This window comes from Notamacropus eugenii, chromosome 1 (genome assembly GCF_028372415.1).
Source record: "Notamacropus eugenii isolate mMacEug1 chromosome 1, mMacEug1.pri_v2, whole genome shotgun sequence".
Classification (NCBI taxonomy): domain Eukaryota; kingdom Metazoa; phylum Chordata; class Mammalia; order Diprotodontia; family Macropodidae; genus Notamacropus; species Notamacropus eugenii.
The window spans coordinates 476,623,918-476,638,757 of record NC_092872.1 but is presented as its reverse complement, the minus strand read 5'-3'; the positions used below and the strand labels follow the sequence as shown (position 1 = coordinate 476,638,757).

Here is a 14,840-nt window from a genome sequence, read left to right as displayed (position 1 = left end):
GCTTTTTCCCTATAAACTCTAGGGAAGCTTATTTCTTTTCTTTAGTGAAGTGTTACTTTCTTGGGTACAAAGACCTAGAAACAACCCTTTACCTTTCTTCCCTCTTCCCTTCAGAGCCTTGTCCTCAGGAGGCTACAAGACCAAAAGGAAGAGCAGACCTGTGATGCTGGGAGCATAGCTTGTCTCACCTGTGGGGCAAACTCTCTGACTGCAGAATGGGCACATGGGACTTCTGTACCTGAGAAGGCCCAGGGCGTCCTCAGATATCATTCTGCCAGCCTGTATCCACAGAGAGTCAGGTTCCCTTTTCCTCTTGGTCTCATGAAATTGCAGAAGGCTAGAGGCAGGAAAGACCTTAGAACATATCATGTGAAAGGTTAGTAGAAGGAATTTTAGACAGTAGAGGGGTAGGTAAAACTATATAGTGGTTGACCTGGAAGGGACCTTACTCATCATTTATTCCAATTCCCTCATTTTACAAAGGGAGAAAATGAGTCAGTCAAGTATTTGTTGAGGGCTCCCTAGGTGCCAGGTACTCTGCTAAGTGCTGGAGGACTTGGTCACCCAGCAAACAGGTGGAAGAACCTGACCTAGAACCCAGGCCTCCCGATTTCCAACCTAGTCCAGCTGCACCATGCTACCTTTGAACTCAGGGATACTCGAGTTCAAATCTTGCTTCAGATGCTTCTCAACCTCAGTTTTCTCATCTGTAAAGTGGGGGTGATAATAATAGCTATATATTATTATATATACTATATTATAGTATACTATATATACTATAATAATCCCTATCTTACAAGGCTATTGTAAGGATCAAATGAGATAGCATGTAGAAAGCTTTGTAAATCTTAAAGTTTTATATAAAGACTAGTTATCAACGTTGTTATTATCATAGTACCCAATGGATTTCTGTGGCTGTTGGGCATTCCCACTGATGCTTTAACAACACTAAATATGTTTGTAATGACAATAATAATTATTATTTTTATAATATTTGTAATATAATCATCATTACACGATATGATCATATATTTGATATGTCATACCTTATTACACATTAAACTATAATATGTAATAATAATTGCTATCACAGTAATTATTATAATAATTCAAAGTGTTTCATAGTCTACAAAGTGCTCTCCTCATAACAGTCCTGTGAGTGTTATGATCCCCATTTTGCGAAGGAGAGAAACTAAGTCCACAGAGAGAGGAAGTCACTTGATGTGAACTGAGTCTGATGAATGAACCAGTCAGTCCTGGGTTCTTTCCATGGGACCAGTTGTTGTGGAGTCACTGCAGTCATACCTGCCTCTCTGTGACGCCATCTGGGGTTTTCTTGGCACAGATAGTGGAGTGGTTTGCCATGTCCTTCTCCAGCTCATTTTATTGATGAGGAACTGAGGCAAACAAGGTTACATGATTTTCCCAGGGTCGCACAGCTAGTAAGTGTCTGAAGTAGGATTTGAACTCATGAAGATGAGTGTTCCTGATTCCAAGCCCATTGCTCTATCCTGGGATGTGGCAGCACCTAGCTGCCCCAGGCCCACAGAACCAGGCTGCTTCTCAAAAACAAGGAAAAGATTGGGCCTTCTGAACGCACAAGGTAAAGTTGCTTAGACTAGGAATATTTCCTGTCGAGTAGTAATCATTACATTTTATTGTTTGCAAAACACTTTTTATATATATGACCTCCTTTGATTGTTGCCATCCTCCCACCCATCCTGTGTAGTAGCACCTTTATTCCTAGACTCATTTTACAGATGGGGAAACTGAGGCTCACAAAAGAGGAAAGAGCTTTTTCTAGAAGTGTAAGATTCAGCACATCATCTCCAAATCCAGTAGTCAGGCCTCCATGCTGCTGCTGCCTGCATGTGATGGCCTGCAAGGCTCCTGTTCTTTGATTCTAAAAGGAAAGAAAAGCCAACCTAGGAAGTCTCCGGAAACCTCAAGAGTTCATCATTTCATGGATTTTGAACTGGTAGAGACTCTGGACATCATCCAAGTCCATCTCCTTCATTTTACAAAGAGGAAGCTGAACCTCAGAGGGGCTAAGTAATGTCCCCAAGGTTGTGTGGGCAGCAAAGTAGCAGGGCAGGGGGTCTCACCCAGCTCCCCTCTACTCCTTCCTCCATAGCATAAGGCAGCAGACATATTCCACATTATTTATATCAGTTTCCTTTTCCTCCCTTGCCATCCTCACTCCCAGAAAATACCTCTGTATGGCTTTAAAGGAATGTGGTTGTTTTTTTCCTAAGTTTTCCTAGAAATCACTAAGAGTCATTGCCTGCCTCCAGCATGAAGGTCGTAGGAATGGAACCTTTTAAAAAATAGTAAATGAATGACTTTTTATTTTTCTCTTTCAGCAAAAGGTTCGACTTCTTCTACAAGGTAAGTGCAGGGTAAAGGTGGGAAGGGAGGAATGGGTTTGATTTTGTTTTCTTTAAATAAATGAGCCTGAGTCACTGTGGTGAAGTAGTTAGAGGAGATAGGAAGACCTGGCTTTCAGTTTTCTTCCGAGTCTTCCTGGCTGTGTAACCTGGGGCAACTCGCTTAACCTCTGAGTGCCCTTAAGCCACTCTCGTGCTGGTCTGTGTTCATATTATGTTTCTCACTGGGAAGACCCTGCTGTGCTGATGAAATAACACGTGGGGGAAAAAAAGAAAAGTATTTGGCAACCCAAGTACTCACATGTACTCACTACATCCCCACCCTGTGTTCTTTGTGTTTTATTATGAAATCACTTCTGACTTCCTCCTCTGATGCCTGGTCAGAGCAGGAAGGTGACTCAAAGTTCTGGAAGGCTGGGCCAAGCAGGGAGTCAGTCAGTCAACAAGCAATAATTAAGCACTTAGAGTGTGCCAGGCAAGTGCTACTAAGCCGGAAAGGCACCCTGTATGGGCCCAGGGACGGTCGCACAGTTTGCTAGCCAAAGACTGGCCTGCGTCAGCAGGGGCTTATTGCCAGAGGGTCAGCCACCATGGCGATGCATAGTGTTGACCAAATCAACACAGTGGAGAACTGTCTCCTCACCAATACCTCATGCTAGATGTTTTAAAGAGAGTAACCTTTAAAATGCCCTATTCCTAGAGCTGTCCCAATAATTCAGACCTTTTGTTTGTCAGGCAGTAAACATGTATTAAGCATGTACTATGTGCCACGCACTGTGCTAAACTAAGCACCAAAGATGCAAAGAAAGGCAAACACAGTGCCTGCCCTCAAGGGGTCTGTGATCCAGCAGGGGAGACAACCTGCAAACAACGAGGTACAAATGAGCTGTTTACAGGACAAGCTGGAAATTGTCAGTGGAGGGAAAGAACTAGAAATACAAGGGATTGGGAAAGGCTTCCTATAGAAGGTGGGATGCCAGGAACCAAGAGGTTGAAATGAGAAAAGAGAGGGTTCCAGGCCTGAGGGAAAGCCAGAGAAAATTTCCAGAGTCAAGAGATATGGAGTGTCTCATTTAGGAACAGCAAGGAGACTGGCATCCCTTTATCCCTGAATGTGTGTGGGGTGCGGGAGTGAGGGGAAGGTATAATAAGACTGGATAGGTAGGGGAAGCCAAATTGTGAAGAGCTTTAAATGCCAAATAGAGGATTTAATATTAAATATATAATTGCTATATTATTAAATGTCCCTAGCAGAGCAGCTGAGTGGCTCTGTGAATGGAGCCCCAGGCCTAGAGTCAAGAAGATTTGAATTCAGATTCAGCCTCTGATATTTACTAGCTGTGAGTCTCTGGACAAGTCATTTATCCCCTATTTGCCTCAGTTTCCCCATCTGTAAAATGGGGATAATAAAAGCACCTGTCTCCCAGGTTTTTTGTGAGGATCACAAATGAGCTAATAATTATAAAGAGCTTAGCACAGCGCCTGCCCTATACTAGGTGCTTATAAGTATTATATATTATTTTTATATAATAAGGTACTAATAATGGCTAGCATTTATTTACCACTTTAAGATTTACAAAGCATTATACATGCGTTACCTCGTTTGATCTTCACAACTGCCCTGGGAGGTAGGTGGTTTTATTTCCCCCACTTTACAGATGAGAATATAGTTGAAAGAAATTAAGTAACTTGCCCAGAGTCACTCAGCTCACAAGGGTCATGTCAGAGGCTGCATTTGTGTAAGGGGTCTGGAACTCTCGGGTTATCAGGGTCGTGACGCCCTTGGGAGAAATCTCTTGAGATGACATGTCCTTGCATGACTTACATGATGGACCACCCTTACACAATAACCAACCTTCACAATTATCTTGAGCATGAACAACAACAGCCCAGCACATAAGCACAGCACACAGTGTTTACAAACTCATGCAGGAATGAAATCTTTGGGAACTTAACACATATGAACTCAGGTTCTCCTGACTCCAGGCTTAGCACTGTACCCACTGTACCTAGCCTTCTAATTAGTCACCCTGCTTCTGTTCTCCACTTTCTAAAATCCATCTTATGCATACCAACCATTTCATCTTCCTAAATCACCATTTTTATCAGGTCTCTTCGCTGCTCAAGAACCTTCAGTGACTCTCCGTTGCTTGCTAATATAGCCTGGCCTGCTTAGCTTGTCATTTAAGGCCCATCATATTCAGCTTGTCTTAACCATGAAAATGGGACCTGAGTTCAAATTCTGCCTTGGCTACTTCTCCCTATGTGAATTTGGATAAGAGACTTAACCTCTCTGGGCCTCAGCTTTCCCATCTGTAATATGATGGTGTTGGATTAGATGATTCTGAGGTCGCTTCTAGCTCTGTAATAATGTTACTAGCTTTCTAACCTTTTCTCCCGTTACTCCCCAGGTCAACTTGGTCCATATACTGTCCCCCTAAATATGCTTTGGGCTTTTACCACTTCCACAATATTGCCCGTGCATTCCTCACTCCTCTGGAATGTCCTTTTCCCCCATAGAAATCTGCCTTTCAACGTCCAGCTCAAATTCCACTTTCTTCAGGAAGCCTTCCCTGATTGCCTGGTTCATAGCATTCTCTTTAATGACTCCCACAGCTCTCCCCAACTTTCTGAATCAAAAGCATTTACATCTAGGACCCAGTTAGTGTAAATGAAGTGTTTGAATTATTTGAATCCACTCTGCCTATTTCCATTAGATGAAACCAATTATCCTATTTTATATAATTATATTTTTGTAATATATAAATAATATAATTTAATATAAATATAATAAAATATAAATAAAATTATATAATATTCTATTATTATAATATATAATATAGTATATTATATAAATTATCCTATTTTATATAATTATAAATTAAAATAGTGCACATTTAAATACAGGTGACATCACAGGTTTTATTGTTCACACTAATCAAGGCCTGGCTGTAGGGCAGATGACCATGCAGTTAGTCATCCTTACACATACATGTCTTATGTGTCTCATTCCTCTATTCTGCAGTGAGCTCCTAAAGGACAGGGATCATATCTCGTTACATGGATGAAACCGAGCACAGCATCCTGCACCAAATGCTCAGCAACATTTGTTGACTGGCCTTTTTTCCTCCCCAAAGAAGACACAGTAGACCCAGTGTTGTTGCGTTTCATACCTTTCAGTAGATTTCTAATGAAACCTCCCCAGGAGCTCTTTCACATGGCCACCTCCAGAATTACTAGGAGTAGAGCTTAATATTTACCTCCCATTAAGTGGCCGACTCTCTCTTGAGGTTCCTAGTTCGTCAGCTTTCAGAGTCTATCAGTGTTTAAGTACAAAGCCAGGTAACTCAGCAGCCAAGTGGTGAAGCACCCTCTTCATACTCAGAGCATCTCTCCAAGTTATAACTGAAATAGGATTTTTCACTCTAGAGGCAGAGATGGTTAACCTGAATTCCATACACCCTAAGAGTTCATGATCTTAGATGGGGGAAAACTTTATTTTTTTATTTCAGTAGAATTGGTTTCCTTTGTAATCCTGTGTATTTTTTTAAATGTATCTTTATGTAGTTTTATGTATTAAAAATTACTATTCTGAGAAAGGGTCTATAGGTTCCACCAGACTGCCAGAGGAGTCCCTGACACCTAAAAAAAATTAAAGACCCCTTCTTTATAGGACAGAGAACCATAGGATCAGAGATTTAGAGCAAAAAATAGACTTTAGAGGCCATTGAGTTCAAAGCCCCTACCCCATGCCCATTTTACAGATGAGGAAACCAAGGCACGGATAAATTAAGTGACTCGCCCAGGATTACACAATAAGTATCTGAGGCAAGATTTGAACCCAGGTCTTACCAACTCTAAGTCTAACACCCCATCCACTAAGCCACAGTGCCTCTATATACAGGCAGAGCATGCTGTCTATAATCTATCGGGGCCCAGGAACATAAACATTCATTCAACAAACATTTATTAAGTGTCTCCTCTGCCTAAGGCTTTGTTCTAGAAATGCTGGGAGATGCCAAGATAAATAAGTCATGGTCCCTGCCTTAAAGGAGACTGAAGTCTAACAGGAAAGAAAAGCCAGGAACACACACATCGCTGAAAGTTAAAAGACAAATGATGAGTCTCCAGCCTTACCCAGGAGAAGTAGTATGGTGTCATAGAAAGATCACTGGCCTTGGAATCAAAAGCCAGAGGTTTGAGATGCAGGTCTTTGTCTGCCAGCTCTCTGAGCTTAGGAAGGTCGCCTAATTTTTCTGAACCTGGGCTTCGTCATAATAACAGTAATTTAATTGGACACTGTGATTCAGGATCCTCTAGTCAGGTGCACTCACCCCCAGGAGGAAAATGTTTCTGTGGAAACATGGGATTTGTCATGCTCAGTGAGTGCTCCTTGAGCTTGATGTTCTGTCACAGCCAAGATTAACTTTTGTGGACAGACCCTGTCGCTTACCATTGATAATATCCAGTCTGTTGTCCCTTGGACCTCGAGGTTCATGCTTGAAAATCAATCACACCCAGGCAGAATAATAACAGTGCCTGTTTCTAAAGTATTTGCCAGTTTCTCACCTAGATAGTGCAACTGTAAAATCCCCATTTTACAGAGGGGGAAGCTGAGGCTTAGGGAAGTAAAATGGCTTGCTGAAATTCACATAGCTATTAAGTTGAGGCTGAGATTTTAATTCACCTGTATTCCAAGACAAGTGCTCTTTCTACTACAAAGTGCTACTCAGGGAAATATAAGGATGATCATAGCTTGCATTTCTGTCTTACCTTAAAGTTTACTAAGTGATTTTTCTCCCAGTAGCTCTGTGAGTTAGGCAGTACAAGTATTATTATCTCCATTTTACAGATTCAGGGAACTGAGGCTTAATGAGGTGAGGGGATTCATCTCAATCACCCAGCTAGTATGTGGGACTCCTCAGCAGTTCTTTCCATGACATTGCATTGCCTGGGAACCAAGAACACGGTGATGTCTTAGTTCAGACCCACGGGGGTCACTATCCTTGAGTAGCATCCATTAAAGTGAGCTGTGTCACTGTGTCACTGGTTTCAAACTACAAAGTGAAGCTATTTTACTGATTTATCTGATGTATCCCTTCTTGGCCTTTTCTTCTAGATTACATGAGCCGGAAAAAAATGCCAGAGACCTAAGCCAGGTACGTGCAGTGCTTCCCGAGGCTTGCTTCTTGAAGGATTCAGCAATAGAAAGTTTTGTAAAAGGAATGGGCTAAAAATGAATGCTGAATGGAATCAGTGGAGGTTTGGGGGCAGAGGGAAGATAGTTACTGGCTAGTGTAAATGCCAAGAGAGGAGGTTCTGCTGTTTCTGTATCTTAACCTTTGGGAAGTCTTCCCACTCAGACCAATGTGTCCTTGAATGACAGACTTCTTAGGCAGAGGTCCAGCCACACCTCCTCATCTTGTACCAGTCTTGTCCCCATCCTCCTAGAAATCTTCCCGCGAGGATTCTCCCAGTGAAGCCTTTCTGAAGCTTTTTAATATTTCATGTAAATCAGGGTAGTTTTCCTTTACCCATCAGTCTTGGCACATGGCTGACCCTCCTTCTTTTCCAGTCATCCATATCCTCGATGGCTTACGATGACAGAAAGGAATCTGGGTCACACATTGTGCTTGTAATTGCTTTGGGATCCAGATTCAGTTCAGTAAATGGCACCCTGCTTCGGACTCTATATTTGACTCTCTAGATAGGCAGGAAGTTATAATAATTTGCTCTTTATATAATATATAATCCTTATATATAGTATACATAATAATAATATATAATCTTTGTATAATAATATATATCTATATAATTTATGACTATTTAACATAATGCTTTTATAATTCTTATATAATTATATATATAATATATAATAATTTATCACTTTAAGATAACAATAACACATATTTTATAGCTCTTACTATGTGCCAGGCACTGTGCTAAGTGCTTTACAAATATTATCTCATTTGATCTTCACAGTAAGCTGATGGGATAGCTACTATTATTATCCCCATTTCACAACTGAGAAAACTGAGGTAAACAGAGCTTAAGTGACTTGACCAAGGTCATACATTTAATATATGTCTGAGGCAAGATTTGAACTCAGGTCTTCCTGGCTCCAGGATCAGTGCTCCATTATCCACTGTACCACCTAGCTGCCCTCCTATTCCTTATACCCATACTGTGAGGTAGGTAGTGAGGATTATGTGCCTGTTTTATAGTTTTGGAAATTGAAACCCACCCAGAAAGATCATGTTTATTTCCTGGGAATCACCCACCTAACAATGGTCCAAGCCAGGACTTGAACCCAAACCTCCTGATTCCCACATCCTCTCCAATGTGATACCCTGCCTTCCTCTTCTTGATAATAATTCAACCAAGCTATTTCTAGAGTTTTTTGCTTCTTTGATGGTGAGGTTATATATAATTACCCTGTCTAGGGCCCCATCCCTCCAGAAATCTCTCCCCAGCTGCTTGGTTTTCCCCTCATTGATTACTGTTGGCTAGCCCTCCTTCACCACAGACATCATTTAACCAAGGTAATACTTGCTAAGGTTATTACAACTCTGATACCCGTGGGCTCTTAGGCCCTCCCCAGAGCCCTGGTCATGCTTGACATTCTCCATCCTCACCTATATTTTAGATTTAATCTTTGGAAATGAATTTGGTGCTGGTGACAGCACAGAACTGAAATCCCTGGGACATGATGTTTTGTCTGTTGGTCACAAACAGCACAGATAATAACCAAAGGTTGTGACTCACCAGTCATAGCATTGGATCACCTTTGACAAGGGCAATTGCTAAGTGTTGGAAAGGAGTCTCTCTCCCAGACTCATTATCTTTTTATTAGAAGGTCTGTAGATAGAACATGTCTACTGATAATGAGACCCAGCTTAGAGTCCTGGCTATACTGCTAACTTGCCATGTTTCCTAGGATGAAAAACTTCTCCTCCTTGGTCCTCAGTTTCCTCCTTTGTAAAATGACTGGGTGGGATGGGGTGACTGCTGAGATTCCATCTGATGAGAGAATCTAGGATTCTTTTGAGAAAACAGCATTCAGAGGAGTAATGGGTAGTATCTCATGGGCTAAAATTCTACAAGAGAAGCCAGCCCAGGAAGGATGGAAAGATTCACAAGAAGTCACCCACCAACCTCAATTTGTGGCTAATGTGGAAGTGTATTTGGCATGACTTCATATGGATAATTGATATCTCAGATTGCTTACTTTCTCAATAAGCTGGAGAGGGATTGGAGGGAAAGAATTTGGAATTCAGAATTTTCAAAAACTAAATGTTAAAAATAAAAACAATTATCACTAAAGATATGTATAGAAAATGGAAGGAACAAGAGATGACAGAGGATGGCATGGTACAGCCCTGGAAAAATATTAGCAAGGAGTGCCAAAGCTCAGAAGGAGCAGAGTCTAGCAAAGAATCAAAAGTCAACAGAAGAGGGGGTTTTCATCTATTTGGGGGAAAATAAAAGATCAAAGAAGGGGTACGACTGTTGTTTGGAGTGGATGGGGCAAATATAGAGAGCAAGCAGAGAGAGCTGTTCAATTTTTATATTTCTCTCCTATTTGTCTCTAAAATGGAGAATGCCCAAATGACAGAATAAAAATAGCTAACAGGAAATTCATGTCCAAGATAAGTGAAGAGATAGGAAAAGAGCCTCCCTTTCCCCCTCTCACCCACCCCCACCCCCACCCTAGCTGCCCCTGATGAATTCATTGACCACTAAGAGAACTGACAGGTGCAATCCCTGAACCACTCTTAGTGATCTTTGAAAGAAGGTGGAAAATAGGAGAAGCAGGACTAGAGAAGGGCAAATGTCACAATTTTCAGAAAAAAAATTAGGGAATGAAAATAATGTCTATGAACTATAAACCAGTGACTTTTGACTGGGGAGGAATTCTCTAATAATTCATTAGAGAAATGGTCAGTGAACATCTAGCAAAGGGAGCAGTCATCACAAAAAGCTAGCATGGCTCATGGACCGGTCATGCCAGACTAACCTCATCATTCCCTTTTTTGACACTGTTGCTAAGCTAGTAGATCAGAGGAATGCCGTATATGTGGTTTACCTGGGATTTAGCAAAGCATTTGACAGAATATCATGTACTATTCTTATAGAAAACATGGTGGGTGGTGGATTAGACCAGAGATCTCAGACATGTGGCATGAAGCCCATAATACTCTTGAGTGAGGGCTGAACCAGATTGAAATGTAATTGGAAAATATTTGACAAAATTAAAATACAAAAGAACACAGATAATTTTTAATTTGAGGCAGCTAGGTGGTGCTGTGCCAGGCCTGAGGTCAAGAAGGCTCATCTTCCTGAGTTCAAATTGACTTTAGATACTTACTAGCTGTGACCCTGGGCAAGTCACTTAACCCTGTTTGTCTCAGTTTTGTCTTCTGTAAAATGAGCTGCAGAAGGAAATGGTAAACCATTCCAGGATCTCTGTCAAGAAAACCCAAATGGGGTCATGAAGAGACAGACACAACTAACCAACAATTTTAATATGTTTAAGTCAATATTGTGGCCTACAGGGATCTTAAGGGGCCCCTCTTTTTATTTGAGTTTGACACCATTATACTGGATCACAAAGTCAGAGTCTCAAAAGATTTTGACAAGCTAGAGCATTAGGAGTAAAATGTAATCATATGAAATCCAAAAAGGATAAATGTCAAGACTTAGACTTGGAATCAGATATCAACTTCACAAACATTTGATGGAAGAAGGCATGGCTAATTAATAGCTTATCTGAAAAAGATCTGGGGTTTCTAGTGGATCACAAGCTCCATAGGAGTCAGCAGAATAATGTGGCAACCCCAAAAGCTAATGCCATCTTGGGCTACATAGAAAGGGGCAGAGGTGATTGTCCTTCTACCCTCAGCCCTGGTCATTTCACATCTGCAGTGTGTGTGTTCATTCCTGGGCACCACTGTACAAAGAGGCCATGGATAATCTGGAGAGTGTCCAGAGGAGGCAGCCGAGATAGTAGAGGGCCTTGAGTCTATGTCATGAGGTTCAGTTGGGAACATCCTGTTTAAAGATAAAATTCTTGGGCAGGGTCTTCAGGTCTTTGAAGGTCTTTTGTTTGGAGCAGAGGTTAGGCTTGTTCTATTTTACTTTAAAGGGGGCAGAACCATGGGTAGAACTAGCAAAGAGCTGAATTCAGACTAAACGTCAAGAAAAGCATTCTAATAATGAGAGTTGTCCAGAAATGGCACGGGCTGCCTCAGGAGGGGATGAGGTTTCCCTCACTGGAAGTCTCCAAGCATAGACTAGATGATCACAGGTTGGGTATGTTAGTAGGAATGACTTTGGGCAAGTTGGACACAATTATTGTTAAATAGCACTAATAATAATAGTTAATAATAAGCATTTATATAGCACTTTAAGGTTTGCAAAGCCTCATCACACTGTGAGGTAGGTACTATCATTAGACATGCTACAGATGAGGAAACTGAGGTTGAGAGGGTAAGTGATTTGCCCACTTTAGTGATTGGCAGCACTTCAGATCTTCCTGACTCCAAGTCTAGCTCTCTATCCACTATCCTACACCTTAAACTACTTCTTTGACATTCCCTTTCAGCTTTAAAATTTTTAGATTCTTTGATTTCCTACAGCTTTGACAGTCTGTATTCTATGGTCCTTTCCAGTTCTTTGTGGTTCAGTTGTATCCATGGACTATAGCACACCAGGCCCTTCTGTCCTCCACTATCTCTAGAAGTCTTGTTTCCATGACACTGTCCATCTCATTCTCTGCTGTTCTCTTGTCCTTTTGACTTTAATCTTTCCCAACATCAGAGTCTTTTCTAATGAGTCTCATCTTCTCATTATGTAGCCAAAGTATTTCAACTTCAGCTTCAGTATTTGACCTTCCAGTGAATAGCCTGAATTAATTTCTTTAAGTATTGAATGATTTGATCTCCTTGCTGTCCAAGGGACTCTCAAAAGTCTTCTCCAGAACCACAATTTGAAAGTGTGGCATTCACTTCTCCTTATTGCCCATTTCACACAGCCATACATTGCTACGAGAAAGACTGTAATTTTGACTATACAGACCTTTGTTGGCAAGGTGATGTCTCTGCTTTTTAGTATGCTGTCCAGATTTGCCATAGGTTTTCTTCCAAGTAACAAGCATCTTTTAATTTCATGGCTGTAGTCACTGTCCATGGCTTTGAACCTAAGAACATAAAATCTGACACAGCTTTCATTTCTTCTCCCTTTATTTGCCAAGAAGTGATGAGTCTAGTTGCCAAGATCTTGCATAAGTGTGAACTAGATTCATTACCTGTACCATGTTCAGCTGTTCAATTCCCAAAGGATTCCTCTTCCCAGATATCAGTTTGCTTCCAGGATCAGAATGCTTTTAGGATACGTTACTCATAAGCAATTGAGTCAGCTGAGTGCACTGGGGAAAAGTCAAAGTGCTAGAGATCTCTGAATAAGATGGAATCCTAGATAGGCATGTTCCAGAAGACAAAGGGGTTTGTGGAGAGTAGGGTCGTCATTACACAGGAGGGGCCGTGGAACTTAATGTGGATATAAAGCTAGAAGCAATAGTAGAGACCAACCAGTCAGCCCCATTAAATGCTTGTTGTTTCTGACACTGTTGACTGGCTTCTAATCCCCAGTCATTTCTTAGACTTCAATGCTTTCTATCAAGAGAATGAAGAATAATAGCATTAAGTCAAAAGATACGAGTTCAAGCCCCAGCTCAAGCACTCCCTTCCTGTCTGGGCCTCCGTTTCCTTCTCAGTAAATGAGGAGATTGGGTTAGATATCTCCAACGTCTCTTCTGCTCCTTAGTGCATTGACTGAATTCTCTGTTGCTCTGTCATCTAGATCCAGGATGCGAATGATATGAACAATGACATCACCTATGCAGATCTGAACCTACCCAGAGGGAAGAAGAGTGCCCCTCGAGCTGTGGAAACCAACAGTCAGACTGAGTACGCCAGCATCCAGACTGGCCCATCCCCTCAGCGGGAGGATAACCTGACCTACGCAGACCTGGACATGGTCCACCTGAATCGGTCATCCAAGAAGCCTGCGACCAGACCCGAAGAATCGTATTCAGAATACGCCAGTGTCCAAGTCCAAAGGAAGTGAACGCCGCCTCTGGGTTGCTGGTTTCATGGGGCAGCAGCAGCGGCAGATCAGGAAGGCTCTTGCTGGAGCGCTACAAAGTTGGCGGCACAATACCCCTGGAAGTGCGGTGGAAGTGCCCGCCAATCTCTGCTTACCGTGAAAGCTGCGTCCTTTGGGACCCATTGATGAGGAGGGAGGATGGCCCCGCATTGCTCTCCACTGTACACTAACTCATGAGCTTGGTGTGCACTTCCACCAAGGGACCAAGGGCTTTGGGGCAAGCTACGTTTCAAACATTCCCAAATGCAGAGGGTGACATTCCAAAACTAGGGTTGAGTAAAGGAACAGAAATCTGGGAAATTGCTGCCCTTCCCCCTGTGGTGACATCTCAATGGCCTGGGAGCACAGGCTCCCATCCCTGCCCCAGCCCAGCCTGCCCTGCTGGAATGGGGACACACTCTTTAGACAGATCACCTTCATGGCTTTTCAGTAACACGGTCACTGACTTCAGTGTCCCCCCCGCTATGTTCTTCCAGGGCAAAACACAAAGGAAAAGCCTACCCTGTCTTCCCCCAACCCACCTGTGACTGCACGTTGCTCTAGGAGAGAATTCTCCAGATGCTAGAATCTTGTCTGCAGAGAGGCTGGAAAGACAACTTTGTGACCTGTTCAGTGAGACTTGGCTAGGGGGTCATGGTCAGGCTTCCCAGCTCTTCTGCTCATGTTCCAGGACAGACTTGGTATGTCTGTCAGGAGACAGGGACCTTCAGACTAAATCAGAACACCTACTTACACAACTCACTCTTGCCTAAGGGTCGTGTGTGACTTGACTCTCCCCAGGACAACCCTCCCTCAAACTCAGTTGTCCCATCTGTAACTCTATACAGACACGCCTCTTATTTCTAGACCTGAATTTTGCTTCCAACCCACACTAACACAGCAATGCCTCGCTGCTGTTTACTCCTGTAAATTATTAAGAAATGTGAAATGTGCAATCTTGAAACCAAGGTGTTAGAAAATTTGATCTGTGGTTTTTTTTCCTTTAAAGCATTATATTGACTCTTTGTCATGTGTTGAAGTCCTGTGTTACACATGGTTGAGTCTTACAGGGTGTAGGAGGGTTTATCCTTTGCTGTTCAGGATGTGTTTTTCTTGAAGCAGAAACAGAATTCTATACAGTTACCAGAAGATTACTGGGCAGATAGACACAGTCCAGCTATTCCTTGGGGGCACCTAGTTTTCTGAGTGTGATTAAATTGGTAATGATGACTTTAGTGGGATGGAGCAAGTGCCCTATGGCCGATACTTCTGCTAACTTTAACCTTTGCCATAAGCAGAGCTGCCGAG

General features: G+C 42.1%; 1 protein-coding gene across 4 annotated transcripts in view; it reads left to right on the top strand.

The window, feature by feature from the left end:
• Window positions 1-14,557, top strand: part of LOC140519441 (tyrosine-protein phosphatase non-receptor type substrate 1-like) — an 85,762-nt gene extending 71,205 nt beyond the window's left edge. For all 4 annotated transcript variants that reach the window (XM_072632420.1, XM_072632416.1, XM_072632418.1 and 1 more), the window contains exons 7-9: window positions 2,364-2,388; window positions 7,507-7,546; window positions 13,248-14,557. In XM_072632420.1, coding sequence (XP_072488521.1) covers window positions 2,364-2,388; window positions 7,507-7,546; window positions 13,248-13,514 — 332 coding nt within the window. In that variant the 3' untranslated portion in view covers window positions 13,515-14,557. The remainder of the gene's footprint in view (window positions 1-2,363; window positions 2,389-7,506; window positions 7,547-13,247) is intronic.
• Window positions 14,558-14,840: the final 283 nt, after the last annotated feature.